The 24,482-nt window shown below is 44.8% G+C and overlaps 1 protein-coding gene across 1 annotated transcript in view; it reads right to left on the minus strand.

Annotated features, from left to right (window-relative positions):
* Positions 1-24,482, minus strand: part of DENND2A (DENN domain containing 2A) — a 60,825-nt gene that overhangs the window by 15,188 nt on the left and 21,155 nt on the right. The window contains exons 2-14 of the mRNA XM_034062906.1: positions 21,688-21,786; positions 18,882-20,087; positions 17,705-17,832; positions 14,508-14,629; positions 11,947-12,144; positions 10,067-10,160; positions 8,656-8,706; positions 5,546-5,733; positions 4,728-4,837; positions 4,482-4,551; positions 3,828-3,905; positions 3,180-3,320; positions 912-1,060 (exon numbers count right to left, since the gene is read on the minus strand). Coding sequence (XP_033918797.1) covers positions 912-1,060; positions 3,180-3,320; positions 3,828-3,905; positions 4,482-4,551; positions 4,728-4,837; positions 5,546-5,733; positions 8,656-8,706; positions 10,067-10,160; positions 11,947-12,144; positions 14,508-14,629; positions 17,705-17,832; positions 18,882-20,087; positions 21,688-21,758 — 2,606 coding nt within the window. The 5' untranslated portion in view covers positions 21,759-21,786. The remainder of the gene's footprint in view (positions 1-911; positions 1,061-3,179; positions 3,321-3,827; positions 3,906-4,481; positions 4,552-4,727; positions 4,838-5,545; positions 5,734-8,655; positions 8,707-10,066; positions 10,161-11,946; positions 12,145-14,507; positions 14,630-17,704; positions 17,833-18,881; positions 20,088-21,687; positions 21,787-24,482) is intronic.

Raw genomic sequence — 24,482 nt, forward strand, 5'->3', positions numbered from 1 at the left:
CAGGTCCCCTCTTTTCAGCCTTCCTACTCCTGTAATGAGAGTGCCTGAGCTCTGCTTGCAGAGAGCCCCGGATCCCTGCAGCATGAACTTTTCCCTTCACTTTCCTGTAGAAGGGGCCTCCCCATTCTTTGCCCCAGCTCTGAGTCCCAGAGCTGCAGCCTGCTGCCTGAAAGTTGTGAAAACAGACAGCTTAGGGGCATTGTACACTCCTGAAACTTGAGCATGCTCCGAAGTGTCATTACTCATCCAGGCAGCTTTTCGTTCCCCAGCCTTGGCGAACTCTCCTCACTGAATCCTCAAGTGCTTCAAGGGTTGGAGAGCTGCCAGCCACCAGCTGCACAAGATCTTAAAGAAACCTGAGCCTATTTTCATAACTTAGGAGAGCAAAAGAAAAAAAAAAAAGAAAACTTACGGAAAAGAAGCAAATTGAAAGATACAAAATAGAAGGGGGAAGTCCTCTGTTTCATTCCCCCTCACTGCATCCTTCACTTTCATCCCACACAAGAAAAAAGTATTCAGAAAGCAACATCAAAATAGAAGCTGAAGATTTAAGAGATTTTGTGACACCAGAGAAGAACCTAGAAGTGACAGCGTTCTCTGCCCAAGGCTTGATCCCTGCAAACTCCAGCAAAGCTCAGTGGGGAACGCTGCTGCATTATGGAGCAAAAGAAGGGGTTTTGCTTTCTTAGCACTAGTGATCTGCTCTGAAACGGCCTGGAGGAAAGGGAATTTGGTTCTCCCTGGGGACAAGAAGCAGCACACTTTTTGCAAGCTGCTCAACAAAATGATGGTGCATGACCTAAGTTCCCCACTTCTGGGACATACAACACTACTTAGATCAAAGTTAGCAAAGAGCAGAGGAGGAAAAAAGAACAAAGCAGCATTTAGTTTAAGGAAATGCAAGAGGGTACCTGAGCTTGTCTGCAATAAAGATCACCCTCCTCTCCAGAAGCAGGGAAGCAAAGACTCTGCTCAGATGTCGCACACTGAGGGATGTGAACAAGGACTCGAAATCCACATGCTCAAGCCTGGAGTCAAGAGGCCGCCGCAGCTCAATGACCTGTTGGAGAGAAAAAGACCACAGGTCTGCTCTTGCTGCCCACCTATACTGTGGCAAACAAACACCCAACTAGTATTTTCACCATTAACAAGCCTTACTGACTGTGCTGGCAAGCACCACATAGCATTAAGGCCTCAGAGTCTTTCCAAAGACCTCCCACAAATCCTTCTTCCAGACAAAGACAATCCAGAGTCCACTCCTATGAGCACAGCATGAGACCAACCACAAGTTCTTCCCAATGGACTGAGAACAGGGAGCTCTTTGCAAGGAGGAAAACTAGTTTGTGCCTAGCTAAAAGTGGTCTCCAGCCTTTCTGGCATTCCAGCAGCAGAATGGCATGAAGCCTTCCAAATCTGAACTCTTGTTTTTACAGTTACAATTTAGTTTTTCATTTTACTGCAAGAATCTGTGTGTCTAACCTACTGACTACACATTTTTATATGTCACAGTGAAAAGCAGTCTGTGAGCTTTTTTCTTATCTATACCAATTCCTGTCACAGCATCTTCTCACTTCATACTCATCTTAGACAGCTGCTCATCTAAATTGTTCTTGAAAGCCTCCAACACCACACATTTCATAAATTCCACAAGAACATTCCTCCAGTTCTGAACTATCCTTACCAACACCAAGCCTGCAGCTGAAACTTGTCAGTGGCAAATTAATTCAACTACTTGTTGTCTTACTCTCAGTATACACTCAGAACAACTGGTCACCTTCCTCTCTGTAGGAAGCTTCTTGCATGTTCAAAGGTTATCATGTGTCCTCTTTTGTCCTTTGTTTTCTGGATTATGCAAGCAATTTTCTTTAGCTTTGACTGCATTTTGTAAACCACTTAGTAAGTGGAACTACTTTTCTGGGGTGTTCTCCTACTGTTTCCATTTTTTGGAAAACGATATTCTAAATATATTTCCACTAGTGCTGGAATGCAGAAAACCTCTTATTTATTATTCATCCCTTCACCTTCTTTAACAATGCAGGAGTTTGTCTAAACAATACCATACTGTTACCTCTGCTCACTTTATAGCCCACTATACCAACTTCTTTTCTGAAGTACTGCTGCTCACTCAGTTACTTCCATGTTGAATTAGACTGTTCATTTCTTCTTCCCAGCTTTTGTCCATATTGAGTTTCAGTCCAAACCTTCAATTTAGCAAGGTCACTTTGAAGTTTAATTCCTTACTCTTCATAGTACCTGCAACCCAATGCTGTCATCTGCCCATTGTATAAATGTGGGGTTTATGCATTCAACGAAGATAATTAATGAACATTAATGGTCCTAGAAACAAAACAGCTGAAACATTCTCACAGCCTGATGGTACAGCACTGGGATTCTACAGATTTTTAACCAACAATGCATAAGCTCTAGAGTAATTTAATTTAGTCTGGACTGTTTTCAGTTCAGTTGAGAATGCCATCATGCAGTCCTATGCTGAAAGCACTCATAACCTCTATCAATTCACTCACTTCCTTCTCTCTCACATTCAAGGCATGCTCAACAGGAAATATGGCCAAGACTATGTTCAATTTAGCTTCCTTCTCCCTCCCACAGTCCTTCAATGCTACACCCAAAAGCTCTGCACTCTTACAACCCTCACTGTGTGAGATACAACACGTAACCTCACCTCCCTGTTGTGAAAATGCCATTTTGAGAGGCTGCAACATTGCCCTTGTGTGGTTTCAGTCACTTTTTGACCAGAAACCTGTGCCCTGTCTCACAAAAACAGTGGCTCTGCATTAAGGATGCTGAAATATATCCTAGGAACCCTGTCTTCAGGAAGTTAAGTATGGGGGGCCTTGAGCAGGTCCAAAGTCATGTGCTGGGCAGCATGGGGCCTGCCAGTCCGTGCCACTTGGCTTCAGGGCCAATGCCCTCTTTCATTTTACTAGCATTGCTGTGTCCTTACATTCATTTTTAACATACGATTTCCTTTTGATTCTGAGGTCACTGAAGTGTCCATGCCACCCTTTCTAGTTCCCTATTTTTCTCCCTAGCTTCTCCATACAGTTGCCAGACAATCTGTCCTTGAAGATCCCAGTGCTATGTCACAGTCACAACTTCTAGTCACCAGTCCTGCACCACTTACTGGCCTAAGTCTCCTTCTAGAGTGGTGTCTTTACCTCTGTTCCTGAGCCTGGCAAGAAGTTCTTGATCGTAATTGTCCGCCCCAAAGCTGGAAAAGGTGCCTCCATAACACTCCTCATGAGAGGCTGCACCAAAGCTGGGGAAATGCCCCGTCTCTTCTCAACCTCATCCAAGATCTGAAATAAAGGCATGAAGACAAAAACATGTAAACTGAGAGGAGGAAGGTAACACCACGAATGAAGTGCACCAGCATCTATGGTCTCTCCTTAACCCAGCATTGACACGGAGCCTTGAGTCATCAGGAAGAAGGTAAAAGATGCAACTGAAGACCCTTAATTCAGCAAGAGAAACCCAGCTTCAGTGAGGTCACTGGAAAGCTTACAATTCGCAAACTCCCCACCACACTCAGAGTCAGGACTCAACCTTTTAACTTCTCAGTGCTGGTGTCCTGGTGGTTCTGCTGAAGGAAGAAGGCAGCAGCTGACATTCTAGTTTTTCTTTTAACTGTTTTGGACTAGAACTGTGCAGAACTATGTTCTGGAATTAGCACGTGGTTGCCTTGCCTACACCGCTTTAGGCCCTTTCTTCAGCATCAGCTCCCCTGATCCCCACTCTTTTGGGTTTGACTTAACTTTCAGATTCCCCTCAGCCTACACCACAATCCCCTCTCGCACCCCCCTCACCTTAGAGAAGAGATTGAAGCATCCAAGGCGACTCACAATGCAGTAAACTTCCGGTAAACGCTTCCCTTTCCCACTGGGCTTTCAAGACAAACACAAACACACACACAAAATACCAAGAAAATGTCAGTTACTGCAAAGATAAAGGGACTGGTCTCAGTTCTGCAGCTCGGTGGCTGGCTCAGAAACTGGCAGACATTTGACAGCACGCTGCTGCTGACAATACCTTAAGTCTTGCTCAAACCCTGGTATGCTAGAAACAGTGGGGAAAAATGGGCACATCTACAGTATAATACAACCTTTCTATGTCAAATGACTAAGGCAGGGCAGACTGCTCTATAGACACTGAGCCTACAGGACCAGCACGGGTTTAGACAACTAAGTAGCTAAGAGAGGCAGGTAAGCACTGAAACAGTCCATGCTCAAAACATTAAGCACTGGTGTAAGTAAAAGGTAAAAAGAGCTATGCGTGGGGTGGAGGACTCTACTTGGAGAGGGACTCTGGCACTGAGCAAAGCAGAAGAGAGCTCTGCTGCCACTCTTTCTTTCTACACTGAAAGAGCAGCAGCTTTCCACTTTCCAGAATGGGTGACAGTAACACCAACCCCACAGAAGGCTGCATATCTAGGAAAAGAAAAAAGAACCAGGGATAATTACCAGCAGCCTCCTACAGTATCCAAATCGCCTGCTTCCATCTTCTCCCGTCAGGACAAATGAGAACGTCTCACTGCAAAAAGAGAATCAGTCTCTGACATAGAATCCAAACAAACCCACAACATTTTTGCATTTCCAATACACCCGTCAGGGCTCTGCCCAATTTTCTGCCATAACAGCTCTCACATTTAATTAGCTTGATATATAAATCCATTTGTTACAAATAAGGATACAAAGAACAGTACTTACCTGGCAAACTGATGGATGGGGGCCCAGTCCTTTGCATCAGGGAAGCAAAACTGGGGAATAGCTTTCAACTGATCTTCTGCCTCGCGCATGAATTTGAATGAGCGCTCAAGCTAACAGAACAGAGAGAAGGAATGTTTCCAATTAGTCATGTGGAGATGGAATGACTTCAAATATTTTTCCTGTGACAAATGAAGAGGTGATGACAGAGGCTAAGCTTCTGCCTGGAAGATATTAAAATTTCTCTGATTCTGGCTCACCTAATCTTTAGATATCTTAAAGTAACTCTGTGCCTCCAAATCCACCAAGTCCTGTATCTGCAGCACCTGCCCCTGCTGTATTGTGCCTGTAATCTGGGACACATCTTCCAGCAAGCTGTGAGAGAACTAAAGTCTGAGGGGAGCTCTGCTTACAACCCATTTACAAATGCTCTGTCACACTGGCTCTGTGTTTCTCCCATTCCTCGTTCCCTGTTTTGAACTAGACTATTGGTGAAAGCTGTGCCTTCCCTTTAAGAACACGTGTCTTTTCCCAAGTGTCAGTCTTTACAGAGAAAGAGGAAAAAGGGAACAGCTACATAAAGTTACAGCCAAGGGCAGCTAAAGATCTAAATCAGTTGCTCCTTCAACACTGAGGAATGCCATGACAATTCTCAGGGGTTGACTGCAGACCCTCTATCTTCAGTCCCACTGAACACTGCGACAGCAGAGGGATTACTGATAGCACATGCAGTCAACAGAGAACCTGTGGCTTCTCCAGCTGTGTGAGTGCACCACACAATCTGAGACATATCAGCCAGACCTTCCTGACAGGCACCGCACCTTCAGTGGGAACTGCTGGGTAACCTCAGGGACATAGGCAGCCCCAGCCTGCTTCTTGTGCAGTGACACCACCACGAAGTATTCAAACAGCTGCCTCTCTTGATACTCAATCAAGTCCCGTTCCAAGGTTTGGTACCGCGGGGTTTGCTTCAGGCGAGATTTCACATGCACCAGGCGCTGGCTGTGAGCTATCAAGAAAAATATTAGAGATTGTGACACGGTCCAGCTCTTTGCACAGAGCACCACAATGCTTTGCAGAGACTTACAGATAACCTTGACACCACACCACTGTATTTACGTTATCAGTGGCTGAGTAAGAGGTGGGAACCATTTAGAAGCTGCACTATAAATATCGACAGAGATGGGACATTATCTGGTGAGTGCCATAGTCTTGAAGAGTTTTGGCAGCAGACAGATTTCATTGATAGCTTTTAGAGCTGAAGACAACCCAAACTGAGATCCATATGGGACATGATGTAACAGATAATGTCTGGGCATTCACCCTAGCATTCATACCTGTATCTTTCAAAGCCAGCACAGTTAGATGATTGATCACCTTTGTTCAGAGGAGGCTGCGTGTAGCAATCCCCACAGTTTTACAAGACCAGCATTTGGGTCTGGCTAGAGTTCCACTGGCTAAGCAATGCTGGGGACACCCAGCTCCACTAACACAGGCTGGGCTGTAGGCCAACAACAAAGAAACATGAAAAGAGGTGCAAATCAGAAAAGCTGGCTCGTGCCAGTCCTTCCTGTGCCTAAACTTTATCTCTTGGGACCATGTTTCTACAAGTTCACCCAAGACAATAGGAAAACAAGAAAATTTGCCAAGCAAGCTGTAACTGCAACACATATGAGCTGTGGGACAATAAACATTCCAGCATGGAAAGTAATGAAAAGCTGCCTGCTGAGAAGAGACCAGATGAGATTCCATAAGACCACCCCCCTGCTTTATTTTACAGTTGCATCCCAAATTAAATCTCCATGATGCCTCCCTTACCCCTACTACAAAAGAATTAACTACAAGCAGAGACTACAGCACATTCTCACATCTGTGCTTCCCATGAATGCGGGTGGCAGTGCAACTTTTTGACAGAAACAACAACCATCAGGATACTGCAGGAACTCCAAATGCTTAAGATGTCTGCTTGGGAGCCTTGGCTTCCTGAAAGACTGTATATACTTTAAGACGGACACTTGACCTTTTGTCTAGTAAAGTTGTGCCACTTGTGGACTATTCCAGACAATGTAATTTACAGCAATCTTGAGATGCCTCTTAAATCAGAGAGTGTAATAATCCCTGGATAGTTAAAGCCCTGGAAAAATGGCTTAGACTCCTTTCTCTCATCACCTATTTGCTCCAAGGCTGTAATTCAAAAGTTTTCAGAAATGATTTCTGTTTTACCAGAGACTTCAAAAGGAGCAATGTCATAGCAATGCTGAGTGCTTCTGAAAAGCTCGTTCGAGCTCTGCATTGTTTATATTCTGTGCAACACACTAAAGATACTGGGATTTTACTGCTGTTATCATGGCAGAGTTTGTCTTTGAACATTTTTCCTTCCTAAGGGTCAGCACTTATGGCTCTGACATGCAGCCTGATGATTGCTGTTTGATGATTTACTGTGTCTCAGATGATGTCCAGTGACTTGCTAAGCAGAGGTAACTGGCTGGTGTGTTTAGTCTGTTAAGTAAAACATACAAACCCAAAAGTCCCAGATAAAAGAGACTTGTTCAATCATCTCACTTTCTTATTTAAAAATAAGGAAGTCAACAGTTCAACAAAGCATAAAGCAAAATGCAGGTGCAGCTAGAGCAACCAGCAAGTGCCAGAGCTCCTGCTCACACTTATGTAGACTCGTACAGTCACTCAGATAGATCTGGATATCGTTCAGAGTCATACGCTGTTGGATTTGAGGTGAGTTCACATGGTCATCATCGGTTCCCCTCTATAGGCGGTTCCTAGCTGCAGTTATACAGATGTTACAGAGAAATACAGGAAGGGTGATACACATGACTCGCTATGGCAACTAACAGACAAGAGCTTGAATCTTCCTGGACACATTTACACTGTCTTTCTCAGCTAGACTTGAACATAGACTGTATTTCACATAGAGTTTCAAGACAGTTGCGAATGTAATCTCTGCTCAACCTGGGTGCAGACTCTCTCTCCCTGTATCCAGGCTAGCTGGAAAACCTGTCAAAACATACGCAGTGGCAGCAATTTTCAGCTTGATCTTGCTGACACAGCAGTAAAGATAAAATATTTCCCAATGCAGAGGAGAGCAAAGGCATACAGTAGTTCTTGTGTGGAAACCGATGCTCACAAGAGGGTACTCAGTCTGAGGTTTCTGTTCTAAAAGCTTGAAAGAGGGCAAAGATGAGCACTTTTAAGCCCAATGCACTGTAATTGACACAGAGTCCAACTGCTACTTATGCCTGTCTTTTCAGCTTGAGCACTGACCTACTCCCAGCTCAGGTGTGCACGTGAGTCAGGAAGGTTTGGAATCTGAGCGACTTTCCATCTTGCATTCTAATTCTTCCAAGACTTTGAGTTTGCCACATAACTTCTGTAAAGATTACAATGCCACCAGCTACAGGGCTAATTACCAGCACAAGAAGGTTTTAGAAGCGTATTATTATGGAGACAAGTATACCATATAGCACTACTGAAGTGAAGTAAGCAATGCAGCACTTTATCCCACCTCATCCAGTGTAGAGGAGTTGTAACTAGCAATAAAGGCTACAGTGTGATTCTGTTTTCCCAGCTAGCTAGTCTGGCTGGTGGGTTATCTCCCTTAGAAAAAGTATAGTTGGGTTTCTGAGCACCCTGTCCCATGCAATACTGCTTCTGTCAGCCTGGTCACGCATTTTTGACTGTGTACTTAGAAAATCTTCACTGTATTTCCACAGTGGCCAAGCCATCTCCTAGGCAAGTCAGTGCAAAGAGCTTTGATGGGAATTGAAACCGATGTTTGGTTTGGAGCACTGTAGTCTGCCCATGGATTTTCTTCCGCAGTATTGAGATCTTTGTTTTCTCACTGTGTTCTGAGTGGAAACTCCTTCTCCAAAGGAAGAACACAGAAGCCATTTGCTCTCTTCACACACGTGCTTACCTTTCAGCTTCTCTTCAGTATCACTGTCCGATTCACTGTTTTCATCTGTAACTAGGAAAAGAAAAAGGGGAAGACGAATTAGGTAAAGTCCGTTTACACCTGTGCATTTCTTATCACTGGCATGAGAAAACCAGGCCTGGCAACTTCAGAGGGAAAACAGCATAGATGCCAAGAGCATTGCTCTTTTCACGGGTGCAGATAACCACAGGCACTTGGCTTATCAACCTCGGTATCTTCCCATTCATTCAAGGAATAAGAATAACATCAACAATAATAATAAAAAGAAATAATAAATAATAGCACTAATACTAATAATAACAAAACAACAACAACCCCAACCAAAGCAATTTTGAAAACAACAACCACCACCACCCTACCCAAATCGATTTTAGACAGCCAGAAGAGTTGCATAAAGAATAAAATGCCAGAGCAGTATTTTATCCAAGTCTAAATAAGCACACCACCAAGGCAAAATACTGATTACTAGGCAGTAGTTTGCAGGACAAGGTATAAGAACAAGCAAACAAACAAAAAAACAATTGCCAGACCAAGTCAGGCTCAAAGTCTATATGGTCCAGTAGCCTGTTTCTGCCAATGATACCATAGATGCTTCAGAGAAGGGTAAAAAAATTAGGTGGAGACATGTCTGAGAACCCTGAAGGTTCATACAAACACACACATCCACCCTGTGGGTGTATATCTTATATAAAATAGGATAAACAGTAACAAGCAATTGTGGGAAATAACGAGTGGACAGCTTTCACTGGAAATCAGAGTGTTTTGGAAAAAGCACCATGTTGGAAAGATGTAATTTAAAGAGATGAGATGCTTAAAAGTAATCGTTCTGAAGTACCTAAAAACTTCTAGGAAGCTGCTAACTGACAGCAGGAGACCGAAAGTCTTAGTCTTGCTATGATGGAGATGGTCCTAGAGTCAAATCTGGAAACCCTATTTCCAGTGGAGGCTCTTTGTTTATTGGAATGCTGAGGGAGCCAAGACTGTTTCAAAATTTACCATCTTCCATTGGACCATTTACTAAAGTGACACATTCCCACAAAATATTTTGATCTCAACAAATCAGACTTTTTGGACAGAAAACGCTTCAAAGCTTCCAGCCTGTTCCAGAAATAGACATCAAAAACGGGGGGACATTTCTGACGTGACCTGCAAGGTTATCATGTAAACCCACGGAATGGAATGAAAATTAAGCAAGAAAACAAAAAACGTTCCACTTCTATGAAAGCCTTTTGGGCAGAGGAACAGTCTTTACGTTCCCGAAAGAAAGGGTGGAAGCCCCAATTCAATCTCACTCTGGATTCCTAAAAAACATCACATAAACACTAAACCAGCCTAAACTCTAAGACGAGTCCTCAAAAAGTCTTGGATGTATGATAATTCAAAGTTCTTTTACCTTTCCCTGAATTGCTCTCTGTAGATTGTGATAGTCTCTTGACACGTTTCTTTCCCCTTCGTGCCTCATAAATGGCGTTGATTTTCAACACAAGCTGCTCAGCAGACACACAAACAAACAAGGTCATTTTTCTCCCCAGGCAAGAAAGAAAGTTAGAACTTCACACAAAATGCTCTGTTTCCCAACCTTGGCCTTATCGAGAGTCTTCACTTGAGAACCTGCCCTGGTCCAAAGCAGAAATGGCTGGAGGGTGATGCAAACTTTAATGTCTATGCCTTTAACATCTGCTGTGGGCTATGCTGGAAAAGCCTTCATACCAAGCATGGGGGAAACACATCATACAAAGAATGATGAAGAAACTGAAATGGGTGGGAGCCAATAAAGCTGAAGTACTTTACAGTAGTGTTTTTCTTCGTAAATCCTTTAATCCCTGGCCTCCCAGCTGACCAGGAAAGAGGATATCTCAGTGTTGAGCATAGCTAGGCTTCATGGCTCATTCAATGCCTCTGGTCTCCTTATCCATCCCTAAAAGGGAGTGGAATTGCAGGAGGATCATGCCAGGCTTCCCCAAGCCTCTTTGAGGCTCCTTGTCAAGGTCCCAAGCAGGAGCAGCAGGACATGGCCACAGCATTCAGATCTACTCCAGAAAGTCTGGGATCCCTGCACACATGTCCTGACAGCTCAAGGTAAGACAGGCCCATCACATACTTGGTCAGGGAACTCTGAATCCAAATATTTAAGTAAGGCAGGATGCTCTGCTGTGAAAGTACAGCCTCCACCCAGTCACTCAGGTCAAGTCTCAAGCTAATCTTGCCACTGACACAGTAAATCTTAGTTCTGAACTTGCTCTGCAATACTGCTCAGTGACAATGCTTGGTAAATGTATATACTTGTAATCTTCTCTTCAGCTGACATAAAAGCATGTGTGAACACACTGACAGAGCTCAAGCACATGCACAGATGTGTAGGCATACTGGGAAAGAAAACCCTAGATGTTTGTAGTCTTTGGCTCATTCCTGAAGGGAGGAACAGAGAGAGGGCATTCAATAATCAGATATGCAAACATGAGCACAGATCTGGCAACCAGGAAACAAAGACAATACACAAACACATCCCTTTGCCCCCAGTTGAAAACTGTGGGTTGAGAAAAAAATTGCCACAGACAGTCCCTGGAAGCCTCTGCTTGTCCTACAAAGATTGGGATAAGCAACTGTGTTTTTATAACTGTGTTTTTGAAACATTCAATAGACAGACTAGTGCCAAACCTCATTTGGACTGAATAGACTTCCTGCTAGATCTGAAAGAAAATAAAATTGAAACGGAGTCATGCTGTATCCAAATCTGAAGTCAGAAACGTTGCTCCAAAGAGCCCTCCTAATCACAGATAACTCTTTTTGTCACTCAAATATCAGTATTTTCATTGTTCCCTTCCAATATCACACCCTACATTGATTTAGGAATAGTCAATGCATGAATCAGACCTAGCAAAGAAGAGATTGCCAGGAGAGAACAACAATTTCTGACTCTCCTACCCATCAAGCAAAGAAAGAAATATGATGGGGTACATCTTTTGCAAAAATATTACTTGGTCGTCCTCCCCCCAGCAAACTTCAACTTTTATCCAAAAATTAAAATGCTTTTTTCTTGTTATTTTCTCTCTCCTGACAATCAAGGTATCTCAGACTGAAAAAATAACTTCTTCAGAACTTGCAGAAATGCTAGTGAGCCTTCTCCTTCAGGCAGGAAGGGGGTTAAACACAAGTCAAGTCAGTTGACAGGACAACAGCTACGTTGCAGGGATGCCACACTGGAAACTAAGGAAAACATCTCATACTTGAATTCCTGCCTGGAAGAAGCAAGAGAGAAAGACCTAGATTTACCTTGGGAATCTTCCTTCTCCTCTTGCCATTCTGAGGGTCTCCCAAGGAGAAGACAGTGTCATCTGGACTGCTGGGGGTCGAGGGAGGGCTGATTCTGGATGGTGACCCAGTCCCATCACGGCTCAGTTTCCGTATGTCTGGCAGCTTGAAACTCCTCCGTTCTGAGTTTTGTCGGAAAAAAATGGGCTTGGAAAGCAACTGGAAATGGAGGAGAAAGAAGGAATGAATGAAGTACCCCACATGCCTTTGCTTCATTGCTAACTCTGTCACAGTGGGGCAGCTGCAGCACCCAGCTGGCAAACCAGCCCTGAAAAACCTTGTGGATTTCTGCACACACAAGGAACTCACTCTATCATGCTAGACCAGGATTAGCCTGACCAGCAACTTAACCATCCCAAATTCATTTCAGACCAGAACACAATCTCGGTGGTTGGCCAAGAAGCCTTGCTCCGGTGTGAAAAAAAGTCTCCCAGGACTTGTGTAATCCAGATGCTGGAACTGTAAACAGGACAAGACTAACCAACCAGCCAACCACAAGCATTCAGGATAAGGAGCAGCTAGCCTGGAGAAACAGAGAAGGAGTGAGACCAGACAGAATGCACTGTCAGTACGGCTGTCTTTGACAGAAGCCAGAATTAACTGTTTCAGATAAGGGTACAAGAAATGCCATGACAGGAGATTATGGAGTCTGATTTCATCCTTAGCTCATCAGTAAGTTCAGCGAGAGAACAACAGTAGATCTTTAAGTTCCAAAATAAAGTTCTTAAAGTCCCTAACCAAAATCAACATTGGAGAAACAGAAAGCTCAGCTTTAGATAAAGAAGGGCAAACTACTTCTCACCAGAAATATGCTCATTAAGAGCTCTTTTTGTCTTCTACAGAATTGCCCAGCAGTTATGATAAGATGAAGTCTCACCTTCTGTGAGCCCTGTACCTGCGCTCCCAGAGGATGTATCTCCTTGGCATTAAGCAGTGTGCAGGAGAGGTATGTACTGAATAAGTCACAGCAACACCGTAGCTGAGGCGGCATAATGGTCTGCCTCCATCAACAGACACTCAGCTGAGTTACTAGCCAGACCAATTCACTCAATCAGGTTAGCTCAGGTGTCTCTGGATGGTTTGGCAGAAGATGCTCAACTCACAGAAATGCCTACCACCCACAGAGAAGTCACGCATTATAATGAGCTTTTGCAATGAAGAATCTCACTTCATTGAGTGAAGTGCACTAGTTCTACAAGCTACTACTGAAAGTCTGTCTAGACTCATTGAACATCAGTCTCCAGCCTCGCCAGGCTCTGATTCACACTGCAGCTGCAAACCCAAGAGAGCTGCAGCACTTCTTTTCTGACTGATGCAGGTCACAGCTTTTAGATGTTGAAGCACTGTAGTGTAGTATAATTACTCCCAAACAGCTCTTCACCTAGTGTCTCCTGCTGGGAACTGTATCTATGCTGAAAGTTATTCCTGTGTAACACTCCAGCCCCTTTTTGATAGCAGAGGTGGGAAATCAGGGTGCACAGGTGATTGCAAAGTTCTCTGAGGGAAATCAGCTTCATTTCAACACTCTAGAACTAACTAGCAACAAGGAGAATGGATTGAGAACCACAGAACAACTTAACTTCTAACTCTTGAATTGCCCTAAGAATCCTCAGCTGCTGATTAAGCTGGTTGCAAAACAGCAACACATTAAGAAATGCTGCACGTCAAACTTCTGAAAATGTTGGGTAACAGCTCTAATAATAGCTGTAACTTGGAGAGCATGGGAAAACCCTCTGGTCAGAAAGCTGTTTAGATCCCTGCTATTCACTCTGAACCCAGTTGTTACCAAGATGACTTCTGCTGTCACACTGTCTCTGCTGTTTCAGGCTTGAACCATCTAAAGAGACAGCAGGAACCAACCAAACAGCTCCGGAGGATGAGAGCAGAGCTGGCCTTGGTAAGTCCTGAGCTCTGAGCAAGAAGTGCAGGCCAGTGTTTCACCTCTTCTTTTGGTTTCACTACCAAGGAGCAAAACTGCACCAGGTTGTGAGCTGTGTTGTTGGTGAAGACATCTTTTTAGGCCTGGCTGCCTAACCAGGGGTCTGGCATTGCATTACTTACCAGCAACTGGTCTCATCAAGGAGAGACCAAAAGAAGCATCCTTAAGGGAGAGGCTGCAGATTCACCATGGCATCGGGCAGACTGTGTACAGCGCACTGACCCTGCACCAAGACCACTGCGGGGCTTGATTACCCAAGCACTTAAATATTCTCTTTGAGGGGAGGAAGACCTTTCTTGCACTATGCTAGCAGAAGGTCTTCTCCCTACCAGGGAAAGGTAACCCTGGTAGGAAAAAAAGTGAAAGCCAACAAACAATTTGTATAAGGGAATGCTGTTTTTTCTACCTTGCTAAAGGGCAGTAAATTCCCTCCTATCACACTGTACTCTGTGGTAAAAGACAAAAAGGGAAAGACCCTGACACAATGAAAGTCATTGGCAAATCCCTACTTTTTCCATACAGGACCTGGACTTCACCCAAAAACCTTCCAAAGTAGAAGAAATGCTCATTTGAATAGAAGTACCTTAGTGGGAGTCCCAGGTACAGAAGAGGTGGGGGATGCTGGGAAGGTCAAGACACATTTCTTCCCCAGACAGCGGCTGTTGGTCTCAATGTCTTCATAAGGGTTTTCTTTTGATGGTGGATCTGCAGCAAAAAGCCACAAGCAAGAGACTGTAAGTGCAGAAAATCCTTGAGGTTTGCCATAAAAATCTGTTTGGGGATCTGCTGGCCTTCTCCCACCTCCCACATCAGACTATAAAGACCTGTTCTCAAGCATTCCTGCAACTGCTTCATTCCCTCCACAGCCCTAGAAGTCCAGCTGCTCACTGGACACTCTCCAAACCCTGACACTGACACATGCAGCCATAGAAACGTATCACAGATACTACAGATGGAACTGACCCAGCAAGTCCTTGAGTTCATTTCCCTGCCTTCAGAGGAGCTGTGAGATTCTCAGGCACATCAGTCCATAATTGTATTTCCTTCCTTCCAGTCTTCTGCTTAGAATTGTCCAAATGAAACTGAGAGCTGAAGGGCAAGCATAAAGGTCCTCTCTCTTCTGTTTTAAGCCCATGTTTAGAGGCACCTTCAGCCATCATTTAATATGGGCTGAAGCGATGCACTGCTCTTGGGCTGACAGCAGAAGGATTTAATCCACTCTGACCATTGATGTCTATCACACAGCACAGACTCTCATACTGATCTACCAATCACATATGCCTCAACCTCACAGGCTTCACTTTAGAAAGAGGGAGGAATTCGCTTCACTTAACCTAGGCCATCCAATGTCAGGATGCCCTCCCTGGAAGAGGCTTGGGGAGGGACACATCTGAACTAACATTCAGCTCATTCTTACCTAGGATCCCCTGAAAAACACAAGACTTGAATGACCACACAGAGGTGTCCATTTCTTTCCACTGATTCTGGAGATGAAGCACACAACTAATTCCAGTTCTTAACACCCAAAATAGCATATAATGAACTTCTTACATCTCACTGTTCAGGAGTGCTGGAAATGCAAACATTAGTATTCCCTCTCCACTGCCATCATTTAATGCCATTGCAAGCTGGGAGTTGAAGCAACTGCCTTTCTCTCACTGTCACCTAATGCTTGGCTAAGAACAAAGACTGGAGATCAGTGATGCTGCAGGCCTCTGGAGCAGGGACCAGTAATGGCTATAGGATATAACTGCCTTGCTCCTACCTGCCTGCCCTGCGGGGCAGAAGTGCAGCTGAAGTCTTCATACAAAGAGAGAAACCCAAGGTTTTTTCCAACACTGTCCTCTACACTGGCTTGGCGATACGCAGCACTACAGTGGTGAATTTCAGTTCACCAGGGAGGAGTAGGTAAACGTGTGACGCCAGCAAAGCAAGACTGCATGAGCATTTTTGTCAGCAAACATGCTCCTGTCCCTTAAAGTGGCTCCACTTTCTAATTTCAGTGGCAAATTTCAGTACTAAAAATATAGTTATTTACACCTGTTACATACTGAGTAGACTGGAGCAAAAAGAGCAAGCTTGGGTTCTGTTGCCTCACCCCATCCTCAAACCGCTCGGCAGCACATCCAATTAGCCTCGGTTGAAAAGAAAGGACACCGTTTCCCTCCTTTTGACAAATAAACCTTGTAATGATCTACCCAGTACAATTTTGAATATTCCAGGCAAGCACTGATGAACAGGTAAAAATAAGGTGCATGAAGGGAATCTCTATAATTTGCAGGGAAAGGGAATGGTTCTTCCAGAAACAGCTGAGCCCCCACAAGTCACACATATGGACACGGGAGGGATGTTTGTGTTTGCATGCCCTGATGGACACACATGACTATCTGCCAGTCAGCAGTAGTGTCCTGTGACTGAAGTCTTGGTTTCCCCTCTAGTGACAGGGTTTTCACATGTCTGTTTCATGACTATATGTGCCTGTGGTCTCCTGTAAAACAACACTGTAGCTTTTTTTCAATTATCCCTGTGCATCCCTTTTCCCAACCTCCCATGGTAACACCACCAGGACTGCAGGAATCAATTAAACATCACTGACTTCAGGCAAAGCCTAAACATGCAGCAAGAAAACAAGAAAACAAACATGCCCCATTAGCTGACAATTACCCATAACTTTGTTTTCTTCTAATATCTGAAGCTAAAAGCCAAAGGGCAAAAGAATTTCAGCCTGGGATTTGAGTTCCCTGCAAGCGTGGGACACAGGGGTGCTCTTGTGTTTAAATGGATGGATTTGCCCATTCAGCCACTCTGTAATGCTATCCATGTTATTCCAGCTGACGAGGTGACCCTTATTCAGTGGTTTCTGAGACCTCCCACCACACAAAACAACCAGCAGCTGCTCAGGCTCTCCCTGTCCCTTTACTCCCCCCAAGTAAAAAGAAGAGAAAAAGCAAACACGAGGTCAACAGCTTCAGAAATGTCAAAAAGGACAGACTGGCATCACCTTGTCTGCCATCAGTCCTAAAGGAACACAATTCATTTGAGAGATCTTTCTCACGCTCCTGAGAAAGCACAGCTCTTCCCATGCCAAGGAACACAGACCACCTTTGTAGGATTACAGCTGCTTGGTGAGAGCTATGCAGCAATTACCTTACTATTCTGCTAAACTCAGGCAAGAGCTTTACACAGCACCAGCCTACAGCTGCTAAAACTTAAAGCTTTTTCAATGCTTCTATGTTCCATAAAAGACCATCTAACTCACAGTTTTAAAAAACATTACCGAAATTGAGAGTGTTACAATAATCTTTGAAATGTCATTGATCTGCCATCAAAGTTAGAGAATGAAATAAAACTCAATTTCAACGATCGTAGGACCTAGTCTCTTCATTTCAATGGTACCTAGATCCATATACAGTCCTCTTTCTGAACTGTGTAACTGATCTTAAGGCTATTTCCAGACTATCTCAGCAGTGACAAACTCACCACAATGGACAGACCAGAGCTGTGAGAACTAGTCCACAGGAGAAAGGAAAGACAGGAGAGATGCCAGTAAAAAATGAAAGCTTGTTCCCACATGCCTCAGGTTCATCTTTGAAGCTGATGAGTTTTGAAATATTCTGTTTATTTTTCTTATTACTTGCCAATAATCTGTGTAAAATATGTCTTGGTTTGCATTTGGATAATAAACATTGGTTAATCAGCACCTCTGGTGCATGCCTGTTAACCATCTTCTCAGTTACTGAGCATCAGCGGTCAAATCCCTTCCCTATCCAAAACTCCTACCCAGGATGTCTTCATAGACGTTCTCCTCGGATAAAGTGCGTGTGAGGGCCAGCTTGGTCTGTGCATACCAATCCACCCGCCCGGTCTCAGATGATGACTGCAGCAAGTCTTCAAACTCATATGACTTCCTGCACCATTGATGGGAGGGAAGAAGGAGCAAAGACAAGAACAATACAGTTAGCCAGCATTTATAACCAAATAACAGCTAATTCACTGCTCCAACATGCCACACAGTTGGCAAAATGAATTATGGAGAACATTTCACTGCCTCACCCCATATAAAGCATGAAAAAGTAACACTGTGATCAGTTATTTTTATCAGTCACACAAATAAAGGCATTTTGGGGACACCAGAGATAATCTGGGTTGTCGTGCCAACAGGACACTGTGAAAATACAAGTGTTAAGTGGCGCATTCTGCAACCCTGCAAAGAACTTGAGGCCATGAGAGGTCCCATATCCAACACAGATCCCACCCTTGGCAGGAATAGGGGGTCCAAAACAAGCTCTTTGTTTTTACCCATTCTACCATCCTGCATGTGAGTATTGATTGCTTGTATTGCTCAATCAAATGTGCTCCCCTAACAAACCTGTAAAGTTTCAATTTCCTTCCTGCAACTAAGCCAGGAAGTTTTAGGTGACAGTTTATGCAGAGGGTATTAGAAACAGCTGTGCATTTTACACTCCCCACCCCAAAAATGTGTGACAATCATGTGGGAGGGGAGGCAAGAAAGCACTCCAGAAGAATATATATGCATCAGATTCAGCTAGAGGCATAGGTTTGCTAGGAACAGTGAAAATGCTGTGGTAGAAACTAAACATTATCATTCCAGACACCATTCCAGACCAGCTGTAGTAATTTTGTAATTAAATAGATTTTGTGCTAAAAAACCAAAACAAAACCCCAAACCCTTCAATCTTGGGCTTGAAGGTTAAGCCACATAATACAGTGACTTTAAAGCCCAAATCTGCCATGACTTATCCCTTCACAATTATCCTGTGAAGCTGTTTGTGCTGGCCACTCGTACATTCTCAGAGATGACTGAGTGTTGGTTATGGCCAGCAAAGCTCTCTGGGGATTATGAGTGACCAGGGAAGATCCATCACTTCCAGAGAGATACGGGAAGGTGGGACTCCACCGTCAAGACCAACACCTTTGTGAAACAAAGCTCAAATACCTGTGGTCAGCATTGTTCTTGTGCTTCCCACTCCAGAGCCTCCTGCTGACAGCTGATGGGGGAGGAGAAGAGGGCAGAGGTGGGGGAGGAATGGATGGCAGAGGAGGTAAGTTTCTTTTATTCCTAGCTGCTGGCACCCAGTCCTCTTCCCCTTCATGTTTGAAAGTCCGCCGGGGCTTTGGCAGCGGGTTGATGAAGGGTTTCTTCTCTGGCACCCCTGGCTCCGTGTACACATTCTCCATCACGCAGCCCTTGGATTTCGTGTTGGAAGTTCTTACTTCTTCTAGAGTCCCAAAAATCGGCTCACTGATTTCAGAGTCCAACCCAAGAAGCCTTTTGTTGAGCTCAGCCCCACATATGCTCTCGTGACTTTCGGGAGCAGTGTGTCCTTGCGCTGCCTTCTCCTGCAAGCACTGTGGAGAATAATAAGTACCAGGCAACTGTGGCTGCAGCTCTGCTGAGCCATCTTTCAAAGCCTTCTCTAGCTTCTTGACCTGACTAAGTACTGAAAGATTTTCCTTCTGGATCTCCCACTTCCCACCTTTTACTTCCTTGCATTTTCCAGGGCTCGATTCTACTTCCTTATCCTTTTGTGCTTTCCCCTTTCGCTCTGCTGCATGCCCTATGCCTTTCTGAGTTCCTGCTTTCTGCTCATTCTCTTTGCCCACCCCTTTGCTCTCCAGTTCCCAGTTATGTCTCTTGGTCTCCACCTTTTGAGTCACCAGTGCTTCTCCACTCATCTTCTCAGTTACAGAGGGCACCCTGTGCTCCTCTCTAACTCCCTGTTCCTCCTCTCTACGAGGAGCAGACTGTGTTTCCTTTTTCCCTTCCCATTCTGAAATCTTGTCCTTGATACTGAAGGACTTATTCCTCAAGCCAATTTTTCCAGGTGACTGTATATTCTGGGTGCCTCCTATCTGTCTCCTGATTTTACTGTTTTCTTTAACATTCAGATCCACAGATGGGTCACTGATGATCATTTTGGGACTCAGCATGTTCTGCTGAAAGTAGTCTAGCTTTGGATCCAGCATCAAGTTCTCCAAGGCTCTCAGTGGGTTCTTCACCACAGAAGAAACTGGTTCAGCTTCAGGTGTTAAACCCAGGGTGACGGAGGCACCTTCAGAATACCTCTCACTCAAAAATCCACAGGAAGGTCTTTCTAATTCCTTCACAGCTGCTGTATCAGTTTTATCTGCAAGCTTGATCCTACACACCAAAGACAAAAAGAGAAGAAACATTCACCACCACTGCTCACCTTTGGGTTAGTCCATTAATTCCAGAAGCTCTACTCGTAAAGCTGGTAACAGTAGAGGATGCTCAAAACCAAGCACTTGAGAGACAGGCTTATGGGAGAGGATGCTCAGGGAAAGGTGCTGTGTGCTCGAGCCAGAACACAGTGCTGTCCTCTCATTATAACTAAGACACAGTCTGACATGAAGTCTTTCTTTGTGCCAGAGGCAGGTGGCAGGAGAGAGAGGTCATTTTTGTACATCAGACATGCTGATAGCAGTGAGAGAGGTTCACCAGCACTTTTCTGTGTGCATATTCAGATGTGTTTGAACACCATCAGGGCATCAAGGAGGTCCAATGCAAATAAATGCGAAATGGACCAACAGTAGCAAAATTGCTGCTGTTAAACAGAGGAGAAAACATACCATACAGCTGCCATTCCTCTAGTGCCTGCTCAGAGGACCTCTCTTTGTCCATACAAACGTTCCCCAAATGCCTATTAATGCACAAAGAATGTACTTTTGTCATTACATTTCTATGGCCCTATCATCCCAGGCCGTATATGGGCTTGGGCTTCCATGCACCCAGACAAAGGATTAAACATCTTTGCTGCTTGAGTCCAAACTGAAAAAACCCCAATATATTTACTCTAGAGATTTCTAAGTGTGTGATATCACAATATTGTGACATTTTATCACAGCGTCCCAGCTGAACAGACCGTTATTCCAGACACAAAATATTTCTGAACCAAAGCACTTAGCCATGTCTCTGGGCTTGGGAAAGAGTATCAGGACTACACAATGTAGTTACTGAGATGCAAACCTGTGTCATTAGTCCCACTTAACCATGATCCAAACACTGAGATTTAACTTGGAAAACTGCTCCATTAATTTAAATGTATCAAGTGTGCCTCTTCCAGAACTTAGTGCTCTTGTAAGAGGATCCATGTGGATACCCTGTGTGCTGGCAGGCCTTGAGCTTTGTCCTGGAGTTAAGCAATGCTGGCAGCCACTGCAGCCTCAGTTGTAGTGCAACTTGAGTATGGGATGGGTTTCTAAGCAGAAATGGGAACCAGGCCAGATACTGTTCTTCTGCAGCTTCACAGATATTTTAACTCCTGGCTGTCTCAGTGACAACATCATGCTTTGGGTAAGAGGTAGCACTGAGAACACTGCCCTTTCCCAAGGAGTAGGGCATTGCAGTGCTACTGCCCACTTGAAACCAAGGCTGGACACTAGGAAACACTTGCAATGGGTGGGGACAGCTGGGCTCCTCTGAGAGGTCTGCGGAGCCTCCAGCATTAAAGACTTCAACTGCAGGTGGGACAAACACTGACAGGGATCATTAGGCAGACCTCCTCTAGCATTGTGAGCCCAGGACACTGTCAGTCTGACTGGATGCTAAAATGCACAGTGCCACAGTCCTGAGATGGCAATGAAACCACGAGACCTACAGGGGTGTGTTTTAATGTGTGAGGAGAGAGGGGCAGTGTGGAGCAGAAATAATGTTTCCTTCCTTTGGTTTTCTTCCTGTTGGGGGTAATAAACACTGTCACTGAAACATGGACAGCTCTCACCTCTGAAAAGACTTGCAAACACTGCTTTCAGTCTTGCTGCTCACATCGGCCACCTTGCTAGCTGTCATCATGTCAGCACGCAGCAGGGCAGCAGGTCACCTGCAGACACAAGGAAGAGGCATTACTCTGTGCTCAGCATCCTCCTCTCCTCCTTCTACACACACTCATTTCTCCTTGAAATTCAGAAGAGCAGAAGCAAGGCATGACAGCTTTCTGGGCACAGCCTCGTTTTCCTCTCTGTGAAACACAAAGAGAGGTGACAGCATTACCCTTCAGAAGCCCAGGGAGGAGTCAACAGGTTTTGAGGGTAAAACTTATCTTTGACTTGTCATCAGCAGCTGTACCATGACTTGACTGTGGAGCACGTTTCATGAAGGTTTTATTGTTGCCAAAATCTCAGTGGACTTAGGGTTTTTTCTCTTACAGAAGACTAAACCAAAAGCAATTTTAAAACAACCTGTGTTAAGGCCACATGACCAAAGTGGCTCCTCTGCAATAGTGTGACAGTGTCACCAGCTTGGGACACAAAACGTTTTAAGCTCTAAAGATACTGCAACGCAGCCACTGGGTTCCTTCTCTCTGCTGGGCCATGTTTGCCTGCTACTGCTCTGATTTCAGAGGACAACTCCACATGGGAGTAAGATAAATCAACCACAAAAATGAGTCATTCTGTTTGTCTTATGATTTCTAGCATTTATAGAGTGATTGTCCCTCTCTTTTGAGTCCTGCTGGTCAGTGTAGTTCAGAGAGACTGTCCTCTTTTTACTGCACTACAATACTCTTACTCATTAAATAAAAGAACAATTCTGCTACCTTGCAGCATCATTTCTTCTCACCTCTCACAGTGGTCTGCCTGGTCTAGTGGAAGGTGTCCCTGCCTATGGCAGGGGGTTGGAATCAGATGATCTTTGAGGTCCCTTCCAACCCAAACCATTCTTTGATTCTATGATCTTGTAGGTAATATTTGCAAGATATGCACACTCTCAGATCTGTGCACTTGGCTCATCTGCAGATGCTGCCCCACCATGTCTAGCAATTGGCAACAAGACTGAGAACCTCAGGAAATTTAGTAGGTCTTGTCATTAAAAGAATAAACCCCACCACAACAGAAACAGTAAAGAACAAAAGGATCTCTCGTTTCCAATGTTCATGTATTTTGAGCAAAGAGAGGAAAAAAGAAAGGCGAAAGAAGAAAAAAGATCAGTCTTGTTTGTTCACAGCTTTCTCTCCCTCCCTCTAACCCACACTGGCAATGTTCCTGAGGCAAGAAGTGAACTCTGGGTCAACTCAATGTGTACACACAGTACAGGCAGTTCATTGCTAACCATTTAGCAGACTCTCTCCCCAGACAATAAACCCCCTTGGCTTCTCTTCCTCATTAGTGACTGGAACAAACACCCACTTTGCTCCTAAATAGAGAACAGCCTCACAACACTGTCAACAAAATTTACCAGCCCGAGGAACAAAACCTATTCATCCACCGTTAACTGCTACAGATAGAGAATAATGCAAACTGAACACTCGCTCGGGTCCATGGCCAAAGAGTGACTCACATGGGCATCAAAGCAGGTTCCTGCAAAGCTGCAACACAGCCTGCTCAGCATTTGGCTTACAGCATCCCTACCGCAGGGATGGTCTCCTCACTCATCACTTAAGTAGTGCCTTGCACAGCAGGGTGAATGGCCAGAGCTCCTCAGCACTGCCTTTAGCAGTAAGAAACGTAACAACAATGGGAGTCGGCATACACACAGCCCCTGTGGATGCGCTGCCACACCAATGTTTGTTTGTGATGAGCAATTCTGTCTTGAGAAGATCACACAATTTCCCCATCAGGAAACTCAATCTCTCAGCCTTTTCCAACAGCCCCCTAATAAACACTGCCCTGAAAATAAACATCTGGCTATGAGCAAATACGTGCTGGTGCTCAGCACAGTCACGTACCTGATATGCTTCCCACAGGAGAGGCCAAAAAGAAGGTAATACAAAGTAAGAGGGGCGCTTGTGGATGGGACTGCCCCATCACTGCTGGTGAGCAAAAGTGAGGCACAAAGCAGTTGCTGGGTGCTGCAAAAGAGCCTCCTGTGAAAGGAGCACTGCTGCAATCAGCAGAACAGCACGACTTGGAGCCAAGGCCAGAGGGACATTTGTCCCCCACAGCCACCACACACGGCAGGAGTAACCAAAGCAATGCACTGACACCAGGCAGGTTAACAAGTGGACAAGGAGCTTCCAATGCAGCAACACAGCAGATGCTTCAACAGGATAACAACCAGGTACCTACCGACACACCCACTGACAACACATGCCACTCAGGGCAGCAAAGTCATCCCTGGGAGATACACGGATTGCTGTGCCTTCAGCCTCAAGCAGCGGAGCATACACCGCTGCACACAGGCTGGCATCAGCATCACCTAGGGGACTATCGTAGCACGTTAGCTGGTCCTGCCTGAAAGAGTAAATATTTATGCAAACACTGGAAGATATGGGGGAAGCCCAGCCCCACAGCAATCCAAGCCCAGGGCCACCACTCCTAGCACGTACATCCTGGAGCAAGATATAAAAGCCATAGAAAGGGAAAGAAGATGCTGAACTTCATTTGGAGAGCCTCACTGCTGCAATTTATTCAGTAATCCCTGCTATTGTTTGGAGGAACAAAGCAGTCATCTGATACAGTTTCAAAATTAAACTGGGAAAGGAAGGACAGGGGAGGAGGTGGGAGGAAAGAGGGAGGGGAGGGAGCTCTCAAACCTGTTGGCCAGACCCTGGGAAGGATGTGAAGTCTCCCAGCAGAAGCC

The sequence above is a fragment of the Melopsittacus undulatus genome, chromosome 5 (assembly GCF_012275295.1).
Source record: "Melopsittacus undulatus isolate bMelUnd1 chromosome 5, bMelUnd1.mat.Z, whole genome shotgun sequence".
NCBI classification, from domain to species: Eukaryota; Metazoa; Chordata; class Aves; order Psittaciformes; family Psittaculidae; genus Melopsittacus; species Melopsittacus undulatus.